The sequence below is a fragment of the Sinocyclocheilus rhinocerous genome, unplaced genomic scaffold, assembly GCF_001515625.1.
Source record: "Sinocyclocheilus rhinocerous isolate Xijiao unplaced genomic scaffold, SAMN03320098_v1.1 scaffold324, whole genome shotgun sequence".
In the NCBI taxonomy this organism is placed as follows: Eukaryota; Metazoa; Chordata; class Actinopteri; order Cypriniformes; family Cyprinidae; genus Sinocyclocheilus; species Sinocyclocheilus rhinocerous.
The window spans coordinates 16,719-34,650 of NW_015644072.1; the positions used below are offsets into that span (position 1 = coordinate 16,719).

The 17,932-nt window shown below is 36.9% G+C and overlaps 3 protein-coding genes across 4 annotated transcripts in view; 2 read left to right on the forward strand and 1 right to left on the reverse strand.

Annotated features, from left to right (window-relative positions):
• LOC107757939 (kelch-like protein 26) overlaps positions 1–4,473 on the reverse strand; it is a 7,930-nt gene extending 3,457 nt beyond the window's left edge. Inside the window, exon 1 of the mRNA XM_016575546.1 lies at positions 4,354–4,473. Coding sequence (XP_016431032.1) covers positions 4,354–4,403 — 50 coding nt within the window. The 5' untranslated portion in view covers positions 4,404–4,473. The remainder of the gene's footprint in view (positions 1–4,353) is intronic.
• A 334-nt stretch (positions 4,474–4,807) lies between these two features.
• LOC107757937 (probable ATP-dependent RNA helicase DDX49) lies at positions 4,808–12,184 on the forward strand. The gene is made up of 13 exons (XM_016575545.1): positions 4,808–5,064; positions 5,758–5,881; positions 5,986–6,071; positions 6,229–6,350; positions 6,428–6,615; positions 8,363–8,503; positions 10,012–10,087; positions 10,174–10,250; positions 10,355–10,452; positions 11,273–11,347; positions 11,496–11,584; positions 11,664–11,735; positions 11,956–12,184. Exons 1-13 carry the CDS (start codon positions 4,950–4,952, stop codon positions 12,073–12,075), a joined length of 1,383 nt encoding a protein of 460 aa, XP_016431031.1. The 5' UTR covers positions 4,808–4,949; the 3' UTR covers positions 12,076–12,184.
• Positions 12,185–12,782: 598 nt separating this feature from the next.
• Positions 12,783–16,260, forward strand: LOC107757920 (U6 snRNA-associated Sm-like protein LSm4). Of its 2 annotated transcripts, XM_016575526.1 has the most exons (6): positions 12,783–12,944; positions 13,606–13,647; positions 14,440–14,538; positions 14,685–14,886; positions 15,871–15,948; positions 16,247–16,260. In XM_016575526.1, exons 1-6 carry the CDS (start codon positions 12,942–12,944, stop codon positions 16,249–16,251), a joined length of 429 nt encoding a protein of 142 aa, XP_016431012.1. In that variant the 5' UTR covers positions 12,783–12,941; the 3' UTR covers positions 16,252–16,260. The 2 variants fall into 2 exon arrangements, with proteins under 2 accessions (XP_016431012.1, XP_016431011.1); XM_016575525.1 differs by lacking the exon at positions 16,247–16,260 and having other exon boundaries at positions 15,871–15,983.
• Positions 16,261–17,932: the final 1,672 nt, after the last annotated feature.

The window sequence follows — 17,932 nt, forward strand, 5'->3', positions numbered from 1 at the left end:
GAAAGTCAACTGGACACATGGGCGGCGCTAGGGAGGGGCTAGCAGGTGCTCCTGCACCCCCAAGCAAGACCAAAGCACCCCCATACATAAAAAAGATTAAATAAAATCAAAAACATTTGACTCATTACACATGCGTAACTCGTGCAATGCAATACATCGTGACGTGATTTGCAGTCGCACATTTCGTAATGTCATAGCATTTTATTTTGAAAAAGGATCGGTTCCTTGAGCCAAGTAGGCCTGCCCCCGACTAAAAATGTTTCTAGGCAACTAGTCGCACGTTTATATTAAGTTGATTAATATAATAACCTACTAAACCATCCTTTAATAGGCATTTAGGCGTATTATAGCCTATTCCGCACTCAAGCGCGCCCATAAAGCTTACCACAAAGCACCGGCAAAAGTAATGATGCATCGGGGAAAAAGAAGACATTTTAATTATTTATTACTAAAGTAGTGCTTTCTCAGTCAGTGTCGGATGCAAAGATGAAGTTGCCGAATGCCGACGCTGCTGGCCATCTCCACAGTAGGCCTAATGGACGTGCTTTTAATAGAGAAATGCACATTTTCATACGGACTACATAATTACAGAAGATTTGTTTTTTATTTGAATTGGTTAGTTTAATAGAAGACATTTCAAGCTTTCTATAGCCTAGATTTATTTATCATGTCCGTGAGCCGGTTCATTGTTGTGACGCGCTCCATTCATGGAGACTGCATGCAGAAAGCACATCCAAAAATTTTAAGTTATTTCCGCAGGGGGAAAAAAATGCAAGGGATTGCGCGGGTGCCTCCATGTCATAGCCTACATTAAGCGCGATAATGGACCCTTTTCACAAGACTGTGATGACGCGTTTAACGATCATCAGCAACGTAAATCCTCTAAAGTTTTTCATATTTGTATTTTTTTTTAAATGTATGTACATTTATAACACTATTCTTTGTATTATATCACCTTTGCATCAAATTATAAAAAAAAGAGTTAACGCTAATGCGAGGGTGTTTCTAATGCAGTATCTATGGGAGGGATGGTAAACTTGACAACGTTCTCTCTTCTGACAGCCGTTATCAGTCTCTCTCAATTTTTTTCCTTTGATTGAAAGTCATGAAAACACTATCGTGGAGTTTTTCTTTTGCTATCTGAGCAAATGGGAATGCAAAAAAATATATTTGTGGTACTCTCCCATTCACTGCTCTTCAAGTTAACCCAACTATTGTTGTGAAATTTTACTCAAAAATATTATGTATGGTAATAATTACAATCAATATGGTGATTGTTTTAATGATTATTTCAATATTAGAAGTCTTAATATAGGCTGTGAGTCTTCGGTGCCCCCCTACTGGGAAAGTATGGTGCTTTCCATTGGGCAGCACCAATGAACTAGAGTGAACCAGTGAACTTTGGGTGACTTCCAAGAATATGTCAAGGATGGCACAAACAAGTATGATGAATGGCCATGAGGACACCTGCATCTAGGAAGTGAGGATGAGACCAAGGTTGAAATGGAAAATGGTTCAAACTAGAGGGAATCTACAATTAGAAAGTAAACCAAAACAAGAATGAATTCATTGTAGCAAAACTAATGGGGTAAGACCAATCAGAGTTGTCAATTTTTGGTTAAAAAAGACTGATAAGAACAAAGTATAAGTATGGCTGCCTGGACAGACAAAGACTCCGATGCAGCGGCTGTCATCTCGGCTTTGTTGCTGTTCAATAAAGTCGTATTTTGGCATCTGGAACTCCGTTTCTTGAGTTTTATTTTACGACTTTGAGAAGACCATTGTTTGCTCCACAACACATTGGCGTCACGAACAGGATTGGCCTGAAGCTCGGCGTTGACGAGAGCTGATAAGAACAAGGTATAAGTATGGCTGCCTGGACAGACGAAGACTCCATCTCGGCTTTGTTTCTGTGATCAATAAAGTCTTATTTTGGCATCTGGAACTCTGTTTCTTGAGTTTTATTTAACGACTCTGAGAAGACCATTGTTTGCTCCACAACACTATGACGACTTCCGCTGCTGAGAAACCCGGAAATGTGAAAAAGGTCCATTTCACAAACAGTGTAATTATTTAATCAATTCTCATTGCACCTCTAACGCTTTTTATGCACACCTACAATTTTCAATTTAGGCGCACATGTGCTCCTTGGGAAAAAAGTAAGTGTTGAGCCCTGCACTGACATGTAGGGATGTAACGATTCACTGCGAGCCGGTTGAAAATCGATACAAATTCAAATCGGTTGAGATGTTAAACGAATCGCGATACATTTGGGGTGTGGGAGTTTATATCAATGTATCTCTGAGGGAAACTGACTGTCTTCAGAAAAGTTTAGATGATATGTTCTTTTCATCTCGTCTCTGTATGCATATTAAAGCAGCGTTCATAAGCGCTGCTTTGTTTACAGCAGTAACCAAGGAAATGCTGTATCGCTGCTGTTTCATAAGCGCTACCTGCTGTCAGAGAGTGAATTTGCGTCTCATTCAGAGCTTCTGCTGTCTTTGTTTCGTGCAGATGTTTTATGTAGTATAGTTTCACAAAACTAAAGTCAGAGCATTCTGTTTTTGTTTTAAAATTTCAAATTATACAATCTAATTTAGATGTAAAAAAAAAAAAAAAAAACCTGCTCATGCTGCATGTTTTCAGCATCTTTTTTGTCTTATTTTATTAGATTTGGGGTTTGTTTTAAAATTTTAATTTAGTTTTGTTATTTGACATAATTCTGTTTCACAAAGAACTGTGCAGCATTCGGTCCAAGCAATAATAAAAGGACACCTTTTCATTTATAATTTGTCTTAAATCAAATTTTGTTTAAAAAACAAAATCGTAAGAAAATCGAATCGTGAAATCAGTATCGTGAATCGAATCGTGAGTTGAGTGAATCGTTACATCCCTACTGACATGTTAAAGTGCCCCTATTATGCCATTTCGAATATTGTCTTTCATACAGTGCGTAATACAGCTGTATGTGAATGTAAACAATCTGCAAAGTTGAAAAGCCAAAAGTGCATGATAAATAAAGTTATAGTCTCCCAAAAGAAAGAATCGACTCTGAACAGCCTAAATGAGTCGTCAGTAATTTCATGACGTCTAGACGTCACGGGGTAAGAAACATCCTGCTCCAGTCGTGCTTGCGAATCAGTGTCTGATTGATCAGCTACTTCAGATGTTTCATCATCGGACTATGCTCGATACCATCTTTTCTCTCTATACATTCTCTCTGGAGCTGTCATTCAGTTATGGCAATAGGCATTTCGTTTCCAACACGCGCTGTGCACAGTAGACCAATAACAAAGGACTGGGCCATCTGACCAATCAGAGCAGAGTAGGCTCACTGAAAGGAGGGGTTTAGAGAGACTGAATCTTAGAACTGCTTAGAATGTATTTTATGAGAAAACGAAAGGGTTTTTGAACTTGCATGCATGTAAACCTGTTGTAGGAGCCTCCCAAAACAATATCAGGAACCTTAAAAGTAGCATAATAGGGGCACTTTAATGGTGCATTAGGTATGATTCTGTGTACATTTAGCTGGCTCTTTTAATAACAGTGGCATTTCACAGTGCAGTGGCTATGACTGTAGTATGCTCGTGCTCTGTGCTAGATGTTGCAGTATTTATCCTCGACCTGTAGCACTGCAGACTATGCTACAGCCTATATGTTACCATATTATGACCGATAACAATATAATAGTTATATATCATTTTGTCAAAATAAATAAAAAATAAAATATTAAGGGCCAGATTTACTTAACAGGGCAAATTAGAGACTGTAATCCCATAAAAGTGGTGATGGGAGTGGAAAATTCTGCGGGTGATCAAAATGTGTTAAGACATGCTTTTCTGGATGCAATGATGGTGCAAATGCTAGTAAACGGACTACCGTAAACATTGCATGATTTACTTAAATACTCTCCCCCCGTAAATTTTGGGTCTAAAAGGGAAACTTCTACAAATGCATGTGCAATGAGATCAGCCGCAAAAAATGACTGTGTCCACACCTTTTCATTGCTAATTTTTTATTGCGTGTCTTTAGTAAATCCTGGCAGCAGTTTAACACCAAAAGAGGGTTTGGGCTGTAACGAATATCAATCATCTTAAATGCTGCATGTGAATTTTTGACATCACAATATTATGATGTAAAGTATGAATTACGGCTACATAAAGTGCTTTTCATTTCTTTATGTATAAAACAAATCATTGCTGAGTGCACCTTTAATAATAATAGCATAAAGAAAGAGCAGAATAAAACCTTTTCTAATATTAGTACTTAACCCTGTTGCATTTTGGGACAACCTCTCCTTTTGTATGCATTAAACGCACCGCATGCAACATCTGATGCTACTTGCATGCCTACCTGCTTTGAGCTCGATTCGCACAGAACTCCACACCATCTAACTCCGCCATGCTCAGCAAGGATGAGGATGAGGACGGTCATCATGTGTAGTAGCCCAAATTACCGCTAACCATGCTCAATCTTAATAAAATATGAAATACAAGACAAAGCATTTACAAAAAAAAACCTCTGCGCGACCCCGCGCTTGCTGCCGCGCGCTCACGAGCACACCACTCACGGGCTCCTTCGCATTACGTCTGCCCACAAATGACAGCAAATCAGAATAAAGCACATGTATTCATCTAAAGACGTTTTTGTTTGGGGGAATGAGGTAGCCTGACGGGTTAGCTGCATTATCATACATAACCTCAGTCGCTAATTTCGCTGTCAAAACCAAAACGCGCAGCTCTTCTTGACCGTAAGGGGCGTGGTCACGGATCGGTCAGTGGGCGTGGCCTTTCTCTTTTCCGCGCGTCATCACATGACGTCTAATTCACGCGGCCGTCACAGATTCGCACGAGGATCAATTTTTTAAAGGGCATTTAACGGCGCTCAAAACAACGCTAAACCACTCATTTATGTTTGGGATATTTCGCTTTTAAATAACCTGGTGGCAAATGGCCACTTTTGAGTCTCTCGGGCTGTGTGAGTGGTTGATCCAGCAGTGTAAGCAGATGGGAATCAGCCGACCGACCCCAGTTCAGGAGAAATGCATCCCTGCCATATTAGAGGGTAAAGATCTGTATCTGCTTTACATATTAACAGTAAAACGAATACAGTTAAAGATCACATAAATAGGCTTTACATAGATCGAATAGATAGAACTCCGGATGCGTGAGTACATGTATTTCACTCACTGGATAGCATGGCATAATAAAACAAACTGCATGTCTTCTAAAAAAGTAAAAAGTATTTATTATTGATTTAATAGTATTAATTGTAATTATCTATGGCATTATTATATTTGTGCGACGCTGTTTGGCTTTTTTTAAAATCAATGATGAGTTATTTATTCAGAATGAGGCTATTGTGCCTCTCTCTCTCTATATATATGTATGTATGTATGTATGTGTGTGTGTATATATCTCTCTCTATATATATATGTATGTATGTATGTATGTGTGTGTGTGTGTGTGTATATATATAGGTATATGTGTGTGTGTGTATGTATGTATATGTGTGTGTGTGTGTGTGTGTGTACCAGATGCATCTATATTATGATGGATTTTATAGACCTCTACACATATAAAAACTTCACTTTTATTTATAGTTCACTCTGTGCAAAATGCTTCAGCAATTCTCTTTTTAGGCCCTTTAAGGTTAAAACTACATTTGTGACTGATGAAATTAAATTTTAATAATAAAGTATGATTATGCTGTCGTCTTTCATCAGAACAAAATGTTTTCCCCCCGTCTTTCACACAGGTCGGGATTGCATGGGTTGTGCAAAAACGGGAAGCGGTAAAACGGCAGCATTTGTTCTTCCAGTGCTGCAGAAGTTGTCTGAGGACCCTTATGGTGTTTTCTGCTTGGTGTTAACACCCACAAGGTTTATTTTTTTACTTTATGTGATGATTTATTCAGCTACATTTGAATCTTCATTTGCATGTAGATGTTTCAAACAAATGAAGTTTTTGTCTGTTTTCTGATCAGGGAGCTTGCTTTCCAGATCGCAGAGCAGTTCCGAGCATTAGGGAAGCCACTGGGCTTAAAGGACTGTATCATTGTGGGAGGAATGGGTATGATAACTTTCAAAGCTTTACTTGGTTCAAGTGTTTAGGGCTCATTTATTTATAAAAGCAAAAATAGTGGTAAATGTTTATGGAAAACTGTAATTTATAGAATGCATATTTATTAGGAGAGACACTTTATTTTTTGTATTGTTTCTTCCATTAGACATGGTCACTCAGGGCTTGGAGTTGTCGAAAAAGCCACATGTTGTTGTGGCCACACCGGGACGACTTGCTGATCATATCCGAAGCTCTGACACAATTAGCCTGAACAGAATCCAATTTCTAGTAAGATTCTGACATATGCCTTTTTTAACGTGTGTTTTTAACCAGTTTTAATGGAATTGTCGTGTGTTTCTCGGCAGATCCTGGATGAAGCTGACCGACTCTTAGAGCAGGGCTGCACAGATTTCACTAAAGATCTAGAGGTCATTCTCAGTGCTGTGCCTGCAAAACGCCAGACGCTGCTGTTCAGCGCCACGCTCACGGACACGCTGCAGCAGCTGCAGAGCATCGCCACGAACAGACCCTTCTTCTGGGAACACAAATCAGAGTAAGTCACGTTTGTCAGGAGAATTACAAACCTGAAACTGCATAATCCCCCTAGAGCCTTGCGCTCAGAAAATTATAAACTTCTGGTAGTGCCTAGGACAAACCGTCATCAGAAAGGCGATCAAGCTTTTGGCGTAATGGGGCCGAGACTGTGGAATGAGTTGCCTCTACATATTAGGTCTGCTAAATCTTTGTCAATGTTTAAAGGTGGGGTAAGCGATTTCTGGTAGCCAATGTTGACATTTGAAATCACCAAAACAAACACGCCCTACCCCAAAAGGGTCTCGCCTTTATTTATTCGTTTATTTTTGTTATGATATGAATTTTTAAAATACCGCAATTTTAATCAGCAATTATGTCGCTTAAACAACGTTCGGAACACGACACTGTTTGAAAGGGGTCCCTTTTCACTGTTGCACTGTCGTGAGGGAACAGCTGTATGTGTTACTAAGCGTGAAAGTTCCGAAACTGAAGATGTAGAACTAATAGAACGTGATGACACAGAAGAACTCATCCACAATATCCACATTGACCGCCACAAATATCCACCGCCCCCTGCCATCAGCTCGCGCGTCTCACACACACACACGAGCTTGATTTTAGCACTAGATTTAGCAACTTTCAGACCCTTTTAGCGGCTTTTTTCCATAGAATATTCATACTGACAAACCTAGCGACTTTTTTGGATAAACATTAGCTATGGTTCAGTTGGAAGATTTCGCCAGTGCTGTCCCGCGAACGCGAGGTCTGAGCTAATGTCCGTCCTGTGCACTGAACGCTCTCTCCTCTGCATCATGAGTAGACACGCCCCTTACTGCTGATTGGCTACAAGTTTGTTTTGCTAGTCGGCCCGAATCAGTTTTCTAAAGCATTTTTGAAAAATCGCTTACCCCACCTTTAAGAATCTGCTGAAATCTCATTTGATGGTGGCAGCCTATGACAGTTGATCAGTATCAGTACAGTATATGTGATTGTCTGACTTGAAAAAATGAAAAAATTTCTTTGTCTTTATTGTAAAGCACTGTGGTTACCCCTGGTTTTTTAGTAGTGCTTTATAAATAAATAAATAAAAAAGAATGTGTTGAAATTTAAAGTGCAGAATTTTGCTTCCTTGACAGAAAATGTGATTTTTGGGCCAGAAATATAAAACTGGTATATAACAAGTAAGCTTGCTTTAATTATATAAACTTGATCTAAATAGGCAAAAGCTATTTCAAATGGATCGCATACAGATGAGTGTCTTCTGGGGATTTGTTAAACTAGCCGACTAGTGGGCTACAAAATTTCTATTTAAATGTTAATGAAATTAGTAGTAGCACACATCACTAGTACAAAACTAGATTTCTTCCTATTGCACACTGACATAATGCATTGCACATTTATAGTTGACAGATATTCAACTAAATGTGCAATTGGAGACATCGATGTTCCATTTTTATGGAAACTGTGATACGTTTATTCAGAAGTCTCTGATGAATAGAGACTTTAAAAAAAAACATTTATTATAAATATAAATATTTCGTTTTTACTGTTACTTTTGATCAAATAAATGCGTCTTTGCTGGATAAAAGTATTAGTATTTAAAAAAAAAAAAAAAAAAAAACTTTAAAAATCTTACTGACCTCAAACCTTTGAATGGTAGTGTGTGTATAAATATATAATATTTTAAAAGGCTTATCATAGACATTAAAGCTTGTTTCCACAAAGGCCTAATTTTTCTGTCACATGGCTCTCTCTCTTTCTGTCAGAGTGCAGACGGTCGAAGAACTGGATCAGAGATTCATCCTCACTCCTGAGAAAGTCAAAGATGCTTACCTGGTCCATCTCATCCAAAAGTTCCAGGATGAACATGATGATTGGTCTATTATGATATTCACTAACACGTGCAAGTAAGTTTTCACTTTCAGGAAAAAAACAAAAAACATTACAGGGTTTATCAATTCTAATTAAAACAAATCCCTATAAGTCTTCAAATTTACATCATAACCCATACATAACCCAACTGCTTGAGCAATGGGCGCTAATGATACCTCAAACTGGGCGGCTTGTTCACTTGGATTTAACGTTTTCACCTGAGTGAAAACGTAATCCCATAGAGTTACGTTAACCCTCATAGTGCATTCAAAATCTGTATACGATTTTTGCATCCCAGGTCCGTTTGGACCCAAAGAATCTGTGCTTTATAAAACTGTCATAATTTAATATTTTTAAATCTTATCTTATCTTATCTTATCTTATCTCTGAATAGTTAATTGTATGAATTTTTCAAGAACATATAATCTGAGAATTACCAGTATTAACCCCATTGGAATTAATTAAATTTAATTCAATTCCTTTGTCTTTATAACTCATGATTGCTCAAAAACAGTTCAAATTTATGAAACCTACATATTTATTTCTAACAAAACAACATAAATATTACTCTGAATCTTCTAAAACAAAATACATTTATTTTACTTGCACAAATGTTCACTTTCACATGAAAAAAGTGATGAAAGTGATGTTTTTTTTGACAGTAACTTCATAGATAACAAAAAGTTAAAGGGGTCATATGATGTTGCTAAAAATAACATTATTTTGTGTATTTGGTGTAATGAAATGTTTATGCGGTTTAAGGTTAAAAAAACCACATTATTTTCCACATACTGTACATTATTGTTTCTCCTCTATGCCCCGCCTTTCTGAAATGCGTCGATTTTTACAAAGCTCATTGGTCTGAAAAAGCGAGGTGTGCTCTGATTGGCCAGCTATCCAGTGCGTTGTGATTGGCCGAATACCTCAAGCGTGTGACGGAAATGTTACGCCCCTTACCATACTGTGATGCTGTGTCCCGGCCGGAGCGACGAGACAAAAACATTAAAACCCATTATAAACGAGGCATTTGCTGCATCCAGTGGGCATCCATAATTACGGATTATAATGACTTATACTGTCTTTTTACGCATTGGAACAATTGAAATCGCATCATATGACCCCTTTAACAAAAAGTATTTTTGACACCTAATGGTACTCCATACATATCTGGGTCCAAAATGGCCCAAACTTTTGTTAAAAAAGTTTAACTTTTTAAAAATTGTTATTTCTCTCTTACAAAATAATTGTGTTTAAGTGCTTAAGACACTTTCAAAATTGTGTTCCCTTATTAAATGCTATGCAGTTTTTAGAAAGGTATGTATCTCTTCTGGGTCAAAATAGACCCGAATGCATTATGATGGTTAAAGGATAAAACTGAATCTTAGAGACACGAATATAACCAAAGCTTGGCAGTGTGCTTTTATGACTTGAGCACTAAGAAACCACCAGATCATCCAAATAACCTAATTTTTACATGAAAATGTAAAAATCTATAACAGTTATTGTTAGCAGCATAATTGTATAATGTTTATTAATGTTCCAGGAACTGTCAGATACTCACAATGATGCTGCGTGAATTCAATTTCCCAACCATCTCCCTGCACTCAATGATGAAGCAGGTAAGTGACATGTTACGTAGTTGAAATGGATTCTCACTCAGCGCCTAATGTCTGTACTAATGGATTTTATGTTCTTCTGCTTTCAGAGACAGCGTTTTGCCAACCTTGCAAAGTTCAAGTCTAACGTCTTTAAAATTCTCATAGCCACAGATGTTGCTGCAAGGTACAGAGCAAATATTTCTCAACACATCTCACAATTGCTCATCATCTCTTTGCTGTTTTCTAATTTGCTCTACTTTCGTGTGTTTGTTCTGGTCTTCTCTGAAGGGGTTTGGATATCCCTACAGTGCAAGTTGTTATTAACCACAACACACCAGGTTTGCCAAAAATCTACATCCACAGAGTGGGACGAACCGCTCGAGCCGGTGAGTTTAGAGCTCTTTAACAGTGCGATCTGAAGAGTTAGCAGTAAGATATGAGAGGCTTTGTTATATTGTGAATATAGTCATGATTATCCTTGCTCAGGAACAGTGCTTCTTCAGTAGTTTTGCTTTGGGATGCACCAGTGCTAAGATTCTGGCTGATACTGATAAACTGATTATTTAATGTTACGGCTAATTTTACAATTCTATACCATTTTCTTTAGTATTCATTAAAAATATACAACACTAAAGTCTAAAAATCACTCATTTTAAATGCGGTAATTCATTATGGGCTCACAGCATTATAATATACAATTTAAGAATAGGTATTCATTTATATATTTTTCTTAAATCTGCAAAAGAATCGAGTAATAAAAATATCCTTAATATGCATTAACATATCACTATGAACTGCACTAATATAAAAAATGATTCGCATGACATGACAAAAAAGTGACATTTATATGTATGCATAAAAACATCAGATGGGATTTTATAAACCCGGAGATATTATATTAGTGTTTGTTAGCCGTAATACCAAGTGACCGATGGATCTGTGCCAAAGTACATTGAGTTTGATTGACTTTTACCATCAACAACAAAAGATATGGAAGGTGTAATTACTGTAACACTTTTTATGATCAAATAGTTGTGAAATCTGTAATTTGTAATCTTGGAAGATTTTTGATTAATTGTGCAGCCCTATCTTTACTTCGTAAATGTTACTATATCATAGATTTTTAGTTGGTTGGAATGCTATATTGTCAAGTCCACATTCAGAACTGGACCATCTGTTTTATAATGTCTTTTTTGTTTTGTCCAGGCCGAAATGGTGTAGCAATCACACTAGTCACACAGTATGACATCCATCTCATCAGTGCCATTGAGGAACAGATCCGTAAGTTCACAACTAAATCTGCTTTCTGCTTAAAAAGAGAGCACTTTCAAATCGTCATTTATACTGTACTGTGATTAAAAGCTCCTTAAATGCTCAGAAGCACTGGAGTATGAAATGACTTGCTGTAAGTGTACATTTGTTTGATTAGAGGCGAAGCTGAGTGAGTTTCCTGTTGAAGAAAAAGAGGTGTTGAAGATCCTCACGCAAGTCAATGTAACAAGACGACAGTGTGAAATTGTGAGAGAAGACCTTTTCAATGTACATATTTTATATATAACACGCTGGCAAAATCTTACAGTTTGTAATTCTGTTATAGAGACTGGAATCCACTGATTTTGATGAGAAAAAGAAGATAAACAAAAGGAAGCAAATGATTCTGGAGGGAAAAGTAAGTTGTTTTATTGTAAATGCATTCTTTAAACATTATACTACACTATCAGAAAAGATTATAGGCTATTGGGAAAAATTATGTAACTGTATGTATATATATATATATATATATATATATCTCGTTATTAAATATATATTTTAATGAATTATTATTATTATACTTTATTTAAATATGTCTTTATTTATTTTGACCTAAACTTGTTTTATATCGATCACAGGATCCAGATTTGGAAGAAAAAAGGAAACACGAACAAGAGAAGATCAGAAGACAAAAGAAGAAACAGAATAGAAAGGAGGCGAAAAAACGCAGTGCAAAAACGACAGCAGTGGATTCTTGAAGTGTTGATATTGTACATTCAGATGTGTATATAGCGTAAAAGTGCCATAATCCAAAGTATAAAATAATATGTGATCAGTATTCCAAAATAAACCACATTTTATGATCGATGTTGAGTGTGTTGCTAAATTAAAGGGGTGGTTGACTGTTTTTTTTTCTAGGCTTGATTGTGTTTATGGGGTGCAGTCTAACATGTGTTAATGTTTTGTTTGTTAAAAAACACATTATTTTTCACATAATTTACCTTTATTCCACATGGCTCTGTCCCTTCTCCTCTGAACGCTGATCATTTCCTGCTTTTATGAAGCCCCGCCCTCAGAAATACACGATGGGCTCTGATTGATTAGCTGGCTCAGTGTGTTGTGATTGGCTAAACCGCCTCTAGTGCGCGTCTAAACGTCCCGCCCCTCTCCTCAGCAGCATGTGCTCCGGTTGTATTGTAAACAATGACGTCATCTATATTGCTTCTCAATTTGAGCCCGATTGAGAAGCAGAGGATGTTAGTGAAGAGGATCGTGCAGAACCTGTGCAAGCACGGCTTTTAATGGTAGGCCTATTTGCAGATATTGTTTATGATCAAACAGCAACATTACACACTAACTAACATTAAAAAAAGTGAAATCGCAATCAACCACCCCTTTAAAAGATATTCAATATTACTGCAGTAAATATCACGATGATATCGATACTTAGTATGGGGGCTTTTATTTTGACAACTTCCGCTTTCACCTGGAAGTACAACAGTAAACGTTTTGCGAACCACCTTGTGTTGCATAGAAGATTCACAACAAATCTTCGTGATTGAAGACTTTAGCTGATTAAAACTTTATTAGAGATTTGAAAAGACTGATCAGCCGCTCTGCTGACATGGTAAGCGACGTCTATAAACTCGCAGGCTAGTTAAACTGAAGCTCAGTTGCTGTGTTGAGTAACGTTAGAGAAGTAATGTTAGCTCAGGTAACGTACCGATCTGCATTGCAAATATAGTTAAGTTCGGTGAACGTTTCGTATTTAAACGAACGCGTTTTTGCACGTAGACGTGGGATCTTGTTTTAATAGGCTAGTTTCTAACGTTTTAAAAACGAAACCCGTTATAAATTACTACAGACACATGCGATGCACTTTAGTACTCAACAGATTTCGGCTTTTCAGTGTCTAATGCCGACCAAATTTATTGAAATGTCAGCCAGATCGATGCACATAGTTTCAGAACTGAATGCAATACTTTTTATTTTACACAATATTTAGTCGCATCACTAAGAAATATTTGAAAATTCAATGGTGCGTTATCCATTGACAAGGCTGTCCGTAGATTTTGGAATTGACACCATATATAATTCTTATATAATTAATTCCAGTCTAATAGCTGTTCTTGTGCAATTTCTGTTCGTGTTTTTAACATCTTTATTCAGTAATCATGAGTAAAAACAATCCATCCAGAGCACTGAAGAAAGTTTTCATGCGCTTTTATGTAAAATATTGTCATCATCACCACTCTTAATTGTTCATTTGATGATTTCTTCTCTCCTAGCTCCCGTTATCTTTATTGAAGACAGCACAGAACCACCCTATGGTGAGTATGAGGCAGCTCACATCACGTGTGCACAGTTAAAGGAATAGTTTACAGAACAGATTTGGAGAAATTTAGCATTACATCACTTACTCACCAATGGATCCTCTGCATTGAATGGGTGCCGTCAGAATGAGAGTTCAAACAGCTGATAAAAACATCACAATAATCCACACGACTCCAGTCCATCAATTAATACCATGTGAAGCCAAAAGCTTCATGTTTGTAAGAAACAAATCCATCATCAAGATGTTTTCAACTTCAAATGCGTCCTCTCTCTATAATATTGCTTCCTCCAGTGAAAAAGTAGTCTTGTTTGAATCAGGAGAGAAATATGCAAAGATCAAGCACCGTTTACAAGAGAAAAAAAAAGTCCAAAAAGGTCTAATTTAGATTAAATTTCATAAAGCCCTATTTATGACTTTTTATTGCTTTAAATATGTGCATATTATATTATTCTTAATTATATAAGGGCAAATTAAGACTGCAGCAACCCTGAATAAGCAAACATGTTATTTTTATACTTTATCGTACCATTGTATTTGCTTTTTTGTTTCTTCAGATCAGAGTCTATAGTGGTGTTATACTGGTTGGTTTGGCTTAAAACTATTAATTGAAGAATTTTTGCCTATATGGTGAAAAAAAAGGGAGCAGTCAGTTTTACACTGTAATACCATCTGATGCAAATCACTGTACTGCCACATTACATTTTTATAAGGGACCAACTAGCATAACAAATAAAAGGAAATGGCTTTTAATAAGTTGTGTTTTAAGTTAGTCTGCTTTTGTTTTCAGCTGGTGGAGTTAAAGAATGGTGAGACGTACAACGGCCATCTGGTCAGCTGTGACAACTGGATGAACATCAATTTGAGAGAAGTTATTTGCACCTCACGGGTAAATAAAACCTCTTTCCTCGAGATACAGGGTTCCTTGAAATATTTGAAACATTTTTGATCGCATAAACAAACATGATTGAGCGATTATGGCATGCGTGTCTGTGCCGGAATGTAATTGTTGTTTCTGCCTGCTCTGAATTGCAGGATGGAGATAAATTTTGGAGGATGCCGGAATGCTACATCAGAGGAAGCACCATTAAATACTTACGAATCCCTGACGAGATCATAGATATGGTGAAAGAGGAAGTGCTATCAAAGGGACGTGGCCGGGGAGGCATGCAGCAGAACAAGCCACAGGGAAAGGGCAGAGGAGGCGTACCTGGAAGAGGCGGTGGATCCGTCAGAGGTTAGACACATTTCAGAGCCCTTGTTAAAGGAATAATGGGACAGAAGTTTCATTTATGGGTGAACTTAAAGGGACAATGAAAGTTCTAAATTCTAAAATTCAAAAATGAAAATTCTATCATCGTTTACACACCCTCAAGTTGTTCCAAACCTGTATGAGGTTCTTCTGTTAAACACTAAAAAGAAGATACTTTGAAGAATGTTGGTAATTAAACAGTTGACGGTAGCCATCGACTTCCATTATACGGAAGAAAATACTATGGAGGTTAATGGCTACCGTCAACTGTTTGGTTACAAACATTCTTCAAAGTATCTTCTTTTTAACCTGTTAACTCTCAGTCCCACTTTTGGGGCATAGACCCCAAAATGACGTTTCCATCTTAAATGGTTGTAAATCTTGAATACTTTGGAGCGTAGACAATATGGAGCATATGTCTTGTTTGAAAGCTAACAATAATCTTCCAAATATCAAGAGGGAAAAAAAGTTAATAAAATAAAAAATTAATAGCTTTCAGTAATATTTTGTTTGGGCGCAGTACCAAACTTTTCCACTAGATGACCACCAAGGTCCAATGGTGATCCATATAAGGACGTGATATAAGGACTTGAACCATATTTTTTTCATATTTTCACACAGTGCATGGAAGTAGTATGGGCGGTGTTGTATTTAAATTCAACCTCTAACAAACACATAAAAGACATACTGAAACAAAATGTTTGCATGTAACAGTTTATATTGAAGACGTGTTGTATCATAAATCTTTTTTTTTATTCTGTTTTATATATGGATGTTATGTTTTGAGCACTTTGCATGAAAAATGATCATTGTTTACAAATTTTTAGCATGATTGTTTATCTTGATTGTATAATAAAAGTCTCGTTACAAACAACTTTTGCTTTATAATTTCTTTTATCAGGTTAAACATTGCAGTCACAATTTCCAACATGCATACACAGGCTTGTTTTGTTTTTCTTTTCTTTTTAGGTATTTTTGGTGGCCGTGGCAGAGGCATGCTGGGAACTGGCCGTGGACAGCAAGACAAAAAGCCTGGAAAACCACAAGGTGTCAAAAACCAACACTAGATAAAAAACAGATCTTCCTGTCATGTGTTAGTTTAAGTTTTACTCCCTTTGGACGCAAGAGCATCTTTTCAGGTCTCTTGACATTCACACATTAACATCGTAAGGTTGAGTATTTTCTTTTAGAGACTCATTTGCAAGCCTCAGTTTGTGCATCCAACTGTGTTCGACAACTTTTTTGCACTGAGTTTGTTGTAAAAGCCCTTAATGGAAAAACACAGAACATTTGTCATGTGAATTTTTACAGACTGTCTCATACTTCTTGTTATCTACTTTCTCAGTTTGATCATCAACCAAAAAAGAGTGAGTTTAATTTGAAATGGGCGTCCTGGATCTCTCCGAAGATTTCAAGTTGGACAAGTCGATGTAAAGATGCTCTCCAATTTCACCCAAATTGTTTTTATTTTCTGTTCTCTCACATTTTGATGCATGTTTTCACATTTGCTGTTTTAAGTTTTTTTTTTTGTTTGTTTGTTTTTGTGCTTTAAAATACAACCATGGTGTAACGTAATGCGCTTATATTATGCACTTGTGAATAAACAATTTTTGTTAAATATTGCAATTGCTGTTAATATGCGTGAGTGCTCTATTACATCTAAAGAAATGGAAACAAGTTGTATGTATTAAACATTAAGTAACATCTTGGGTAACTGCTGTCTTTACCCTTCTACAGATCACCAAAACTAAGGTCTAGTAAATAACTATATTTGGAAAGTCTAAATAAAAATGGCTTGCCAAGAGTCATCTCTGCGTCAAAGGGATAGTTCACTCAAAAATTAAAACTGTCATAATTTACTCACCTTCAGGTTGTTCCAAACCTGTATGTATTTGCGAAACCAGCTAAAAAAAACACTTAAAAGTTTCATATTATATTTCACTGCGATTTTAGATATTTGTAACTGACCTGAACCAGGATAACTGAAGAAATATGATTACGCTCAGCATTTTCCTTCCAGCCAATCAGTGGCGTTTCCTCGCATGGACCTTACGTGGCCGACTGTTACCATGACAACAGCTGATTCAGTCTTTAATCCTAACACGATTTCCAAGAGGGAGTGCTGCTGTTTTTAGGTCAACGGCGATAGTTGAGTCTTTAGTTCCCTCTTGTGGTTGTGTTGTCAATGAAACGGCATAGAGAGGTATTCATTTAGGATGACATGCCAAAAGACCTTAGTCAGGGTAGCGCCATATTAAATATTTGACGGGATTGTAAACGAGGCTGTGAGGGATAGACGTACAGTGCATTCGACGGATTGTAACGTTACTGTTGTTTTAACAACGCGATTGCTTTGTTTCACAGAACTAATCGTTGCCTGGGTTGCGTACGTATGTGTGGGGCGGAGCTATCAAAATAGGGGCAAGACCCTTTTGGGGTAGGGGCGTGTTTGTTTTGGTGATTTCAAATATAAACATTGGCTACCAGAAATCCCTTACTCTGCCTTTAAGTAACATCTTGGGTAACTGCTGTCTTTACCCTTCTACAGATCACCAAAACTAAGGTCTAGTAAATAACTATATTTGGAAAGTCTAAATAAAAATGGCTTGCCAAGAGTCATCTCTGCGTCAAAGGGATAGTTCACTCAAAAATTAAAACTGTCATCATTTACTCAACCATACAAACCTGTATGTATTTGCGAAACCAGCTAAAAAAAAACACTTAAAAGTTTCATATTATATTTCACTGCGATTTTAGATATTTGTAACTGACCTGAACCAGGATAACTGAAGAAATATTATTAATGCAATATGGTGTCTAACCTGACAAAGGTCTATTGCTGACTAAATAAATTCATAAAAACAGGCAAAGACGCAACATAGTCTCAAGTAAACAGCACAAACTTTTATTTTTTATAAGTTCAGTCATTTTCACAACATAGACAGTTGATTTGGTAAATTTCACCACTGGACACTAACACCAAACCCCTTATTGTAAGTACAGTACATGACGGGATTGTAAACGAGGCTGT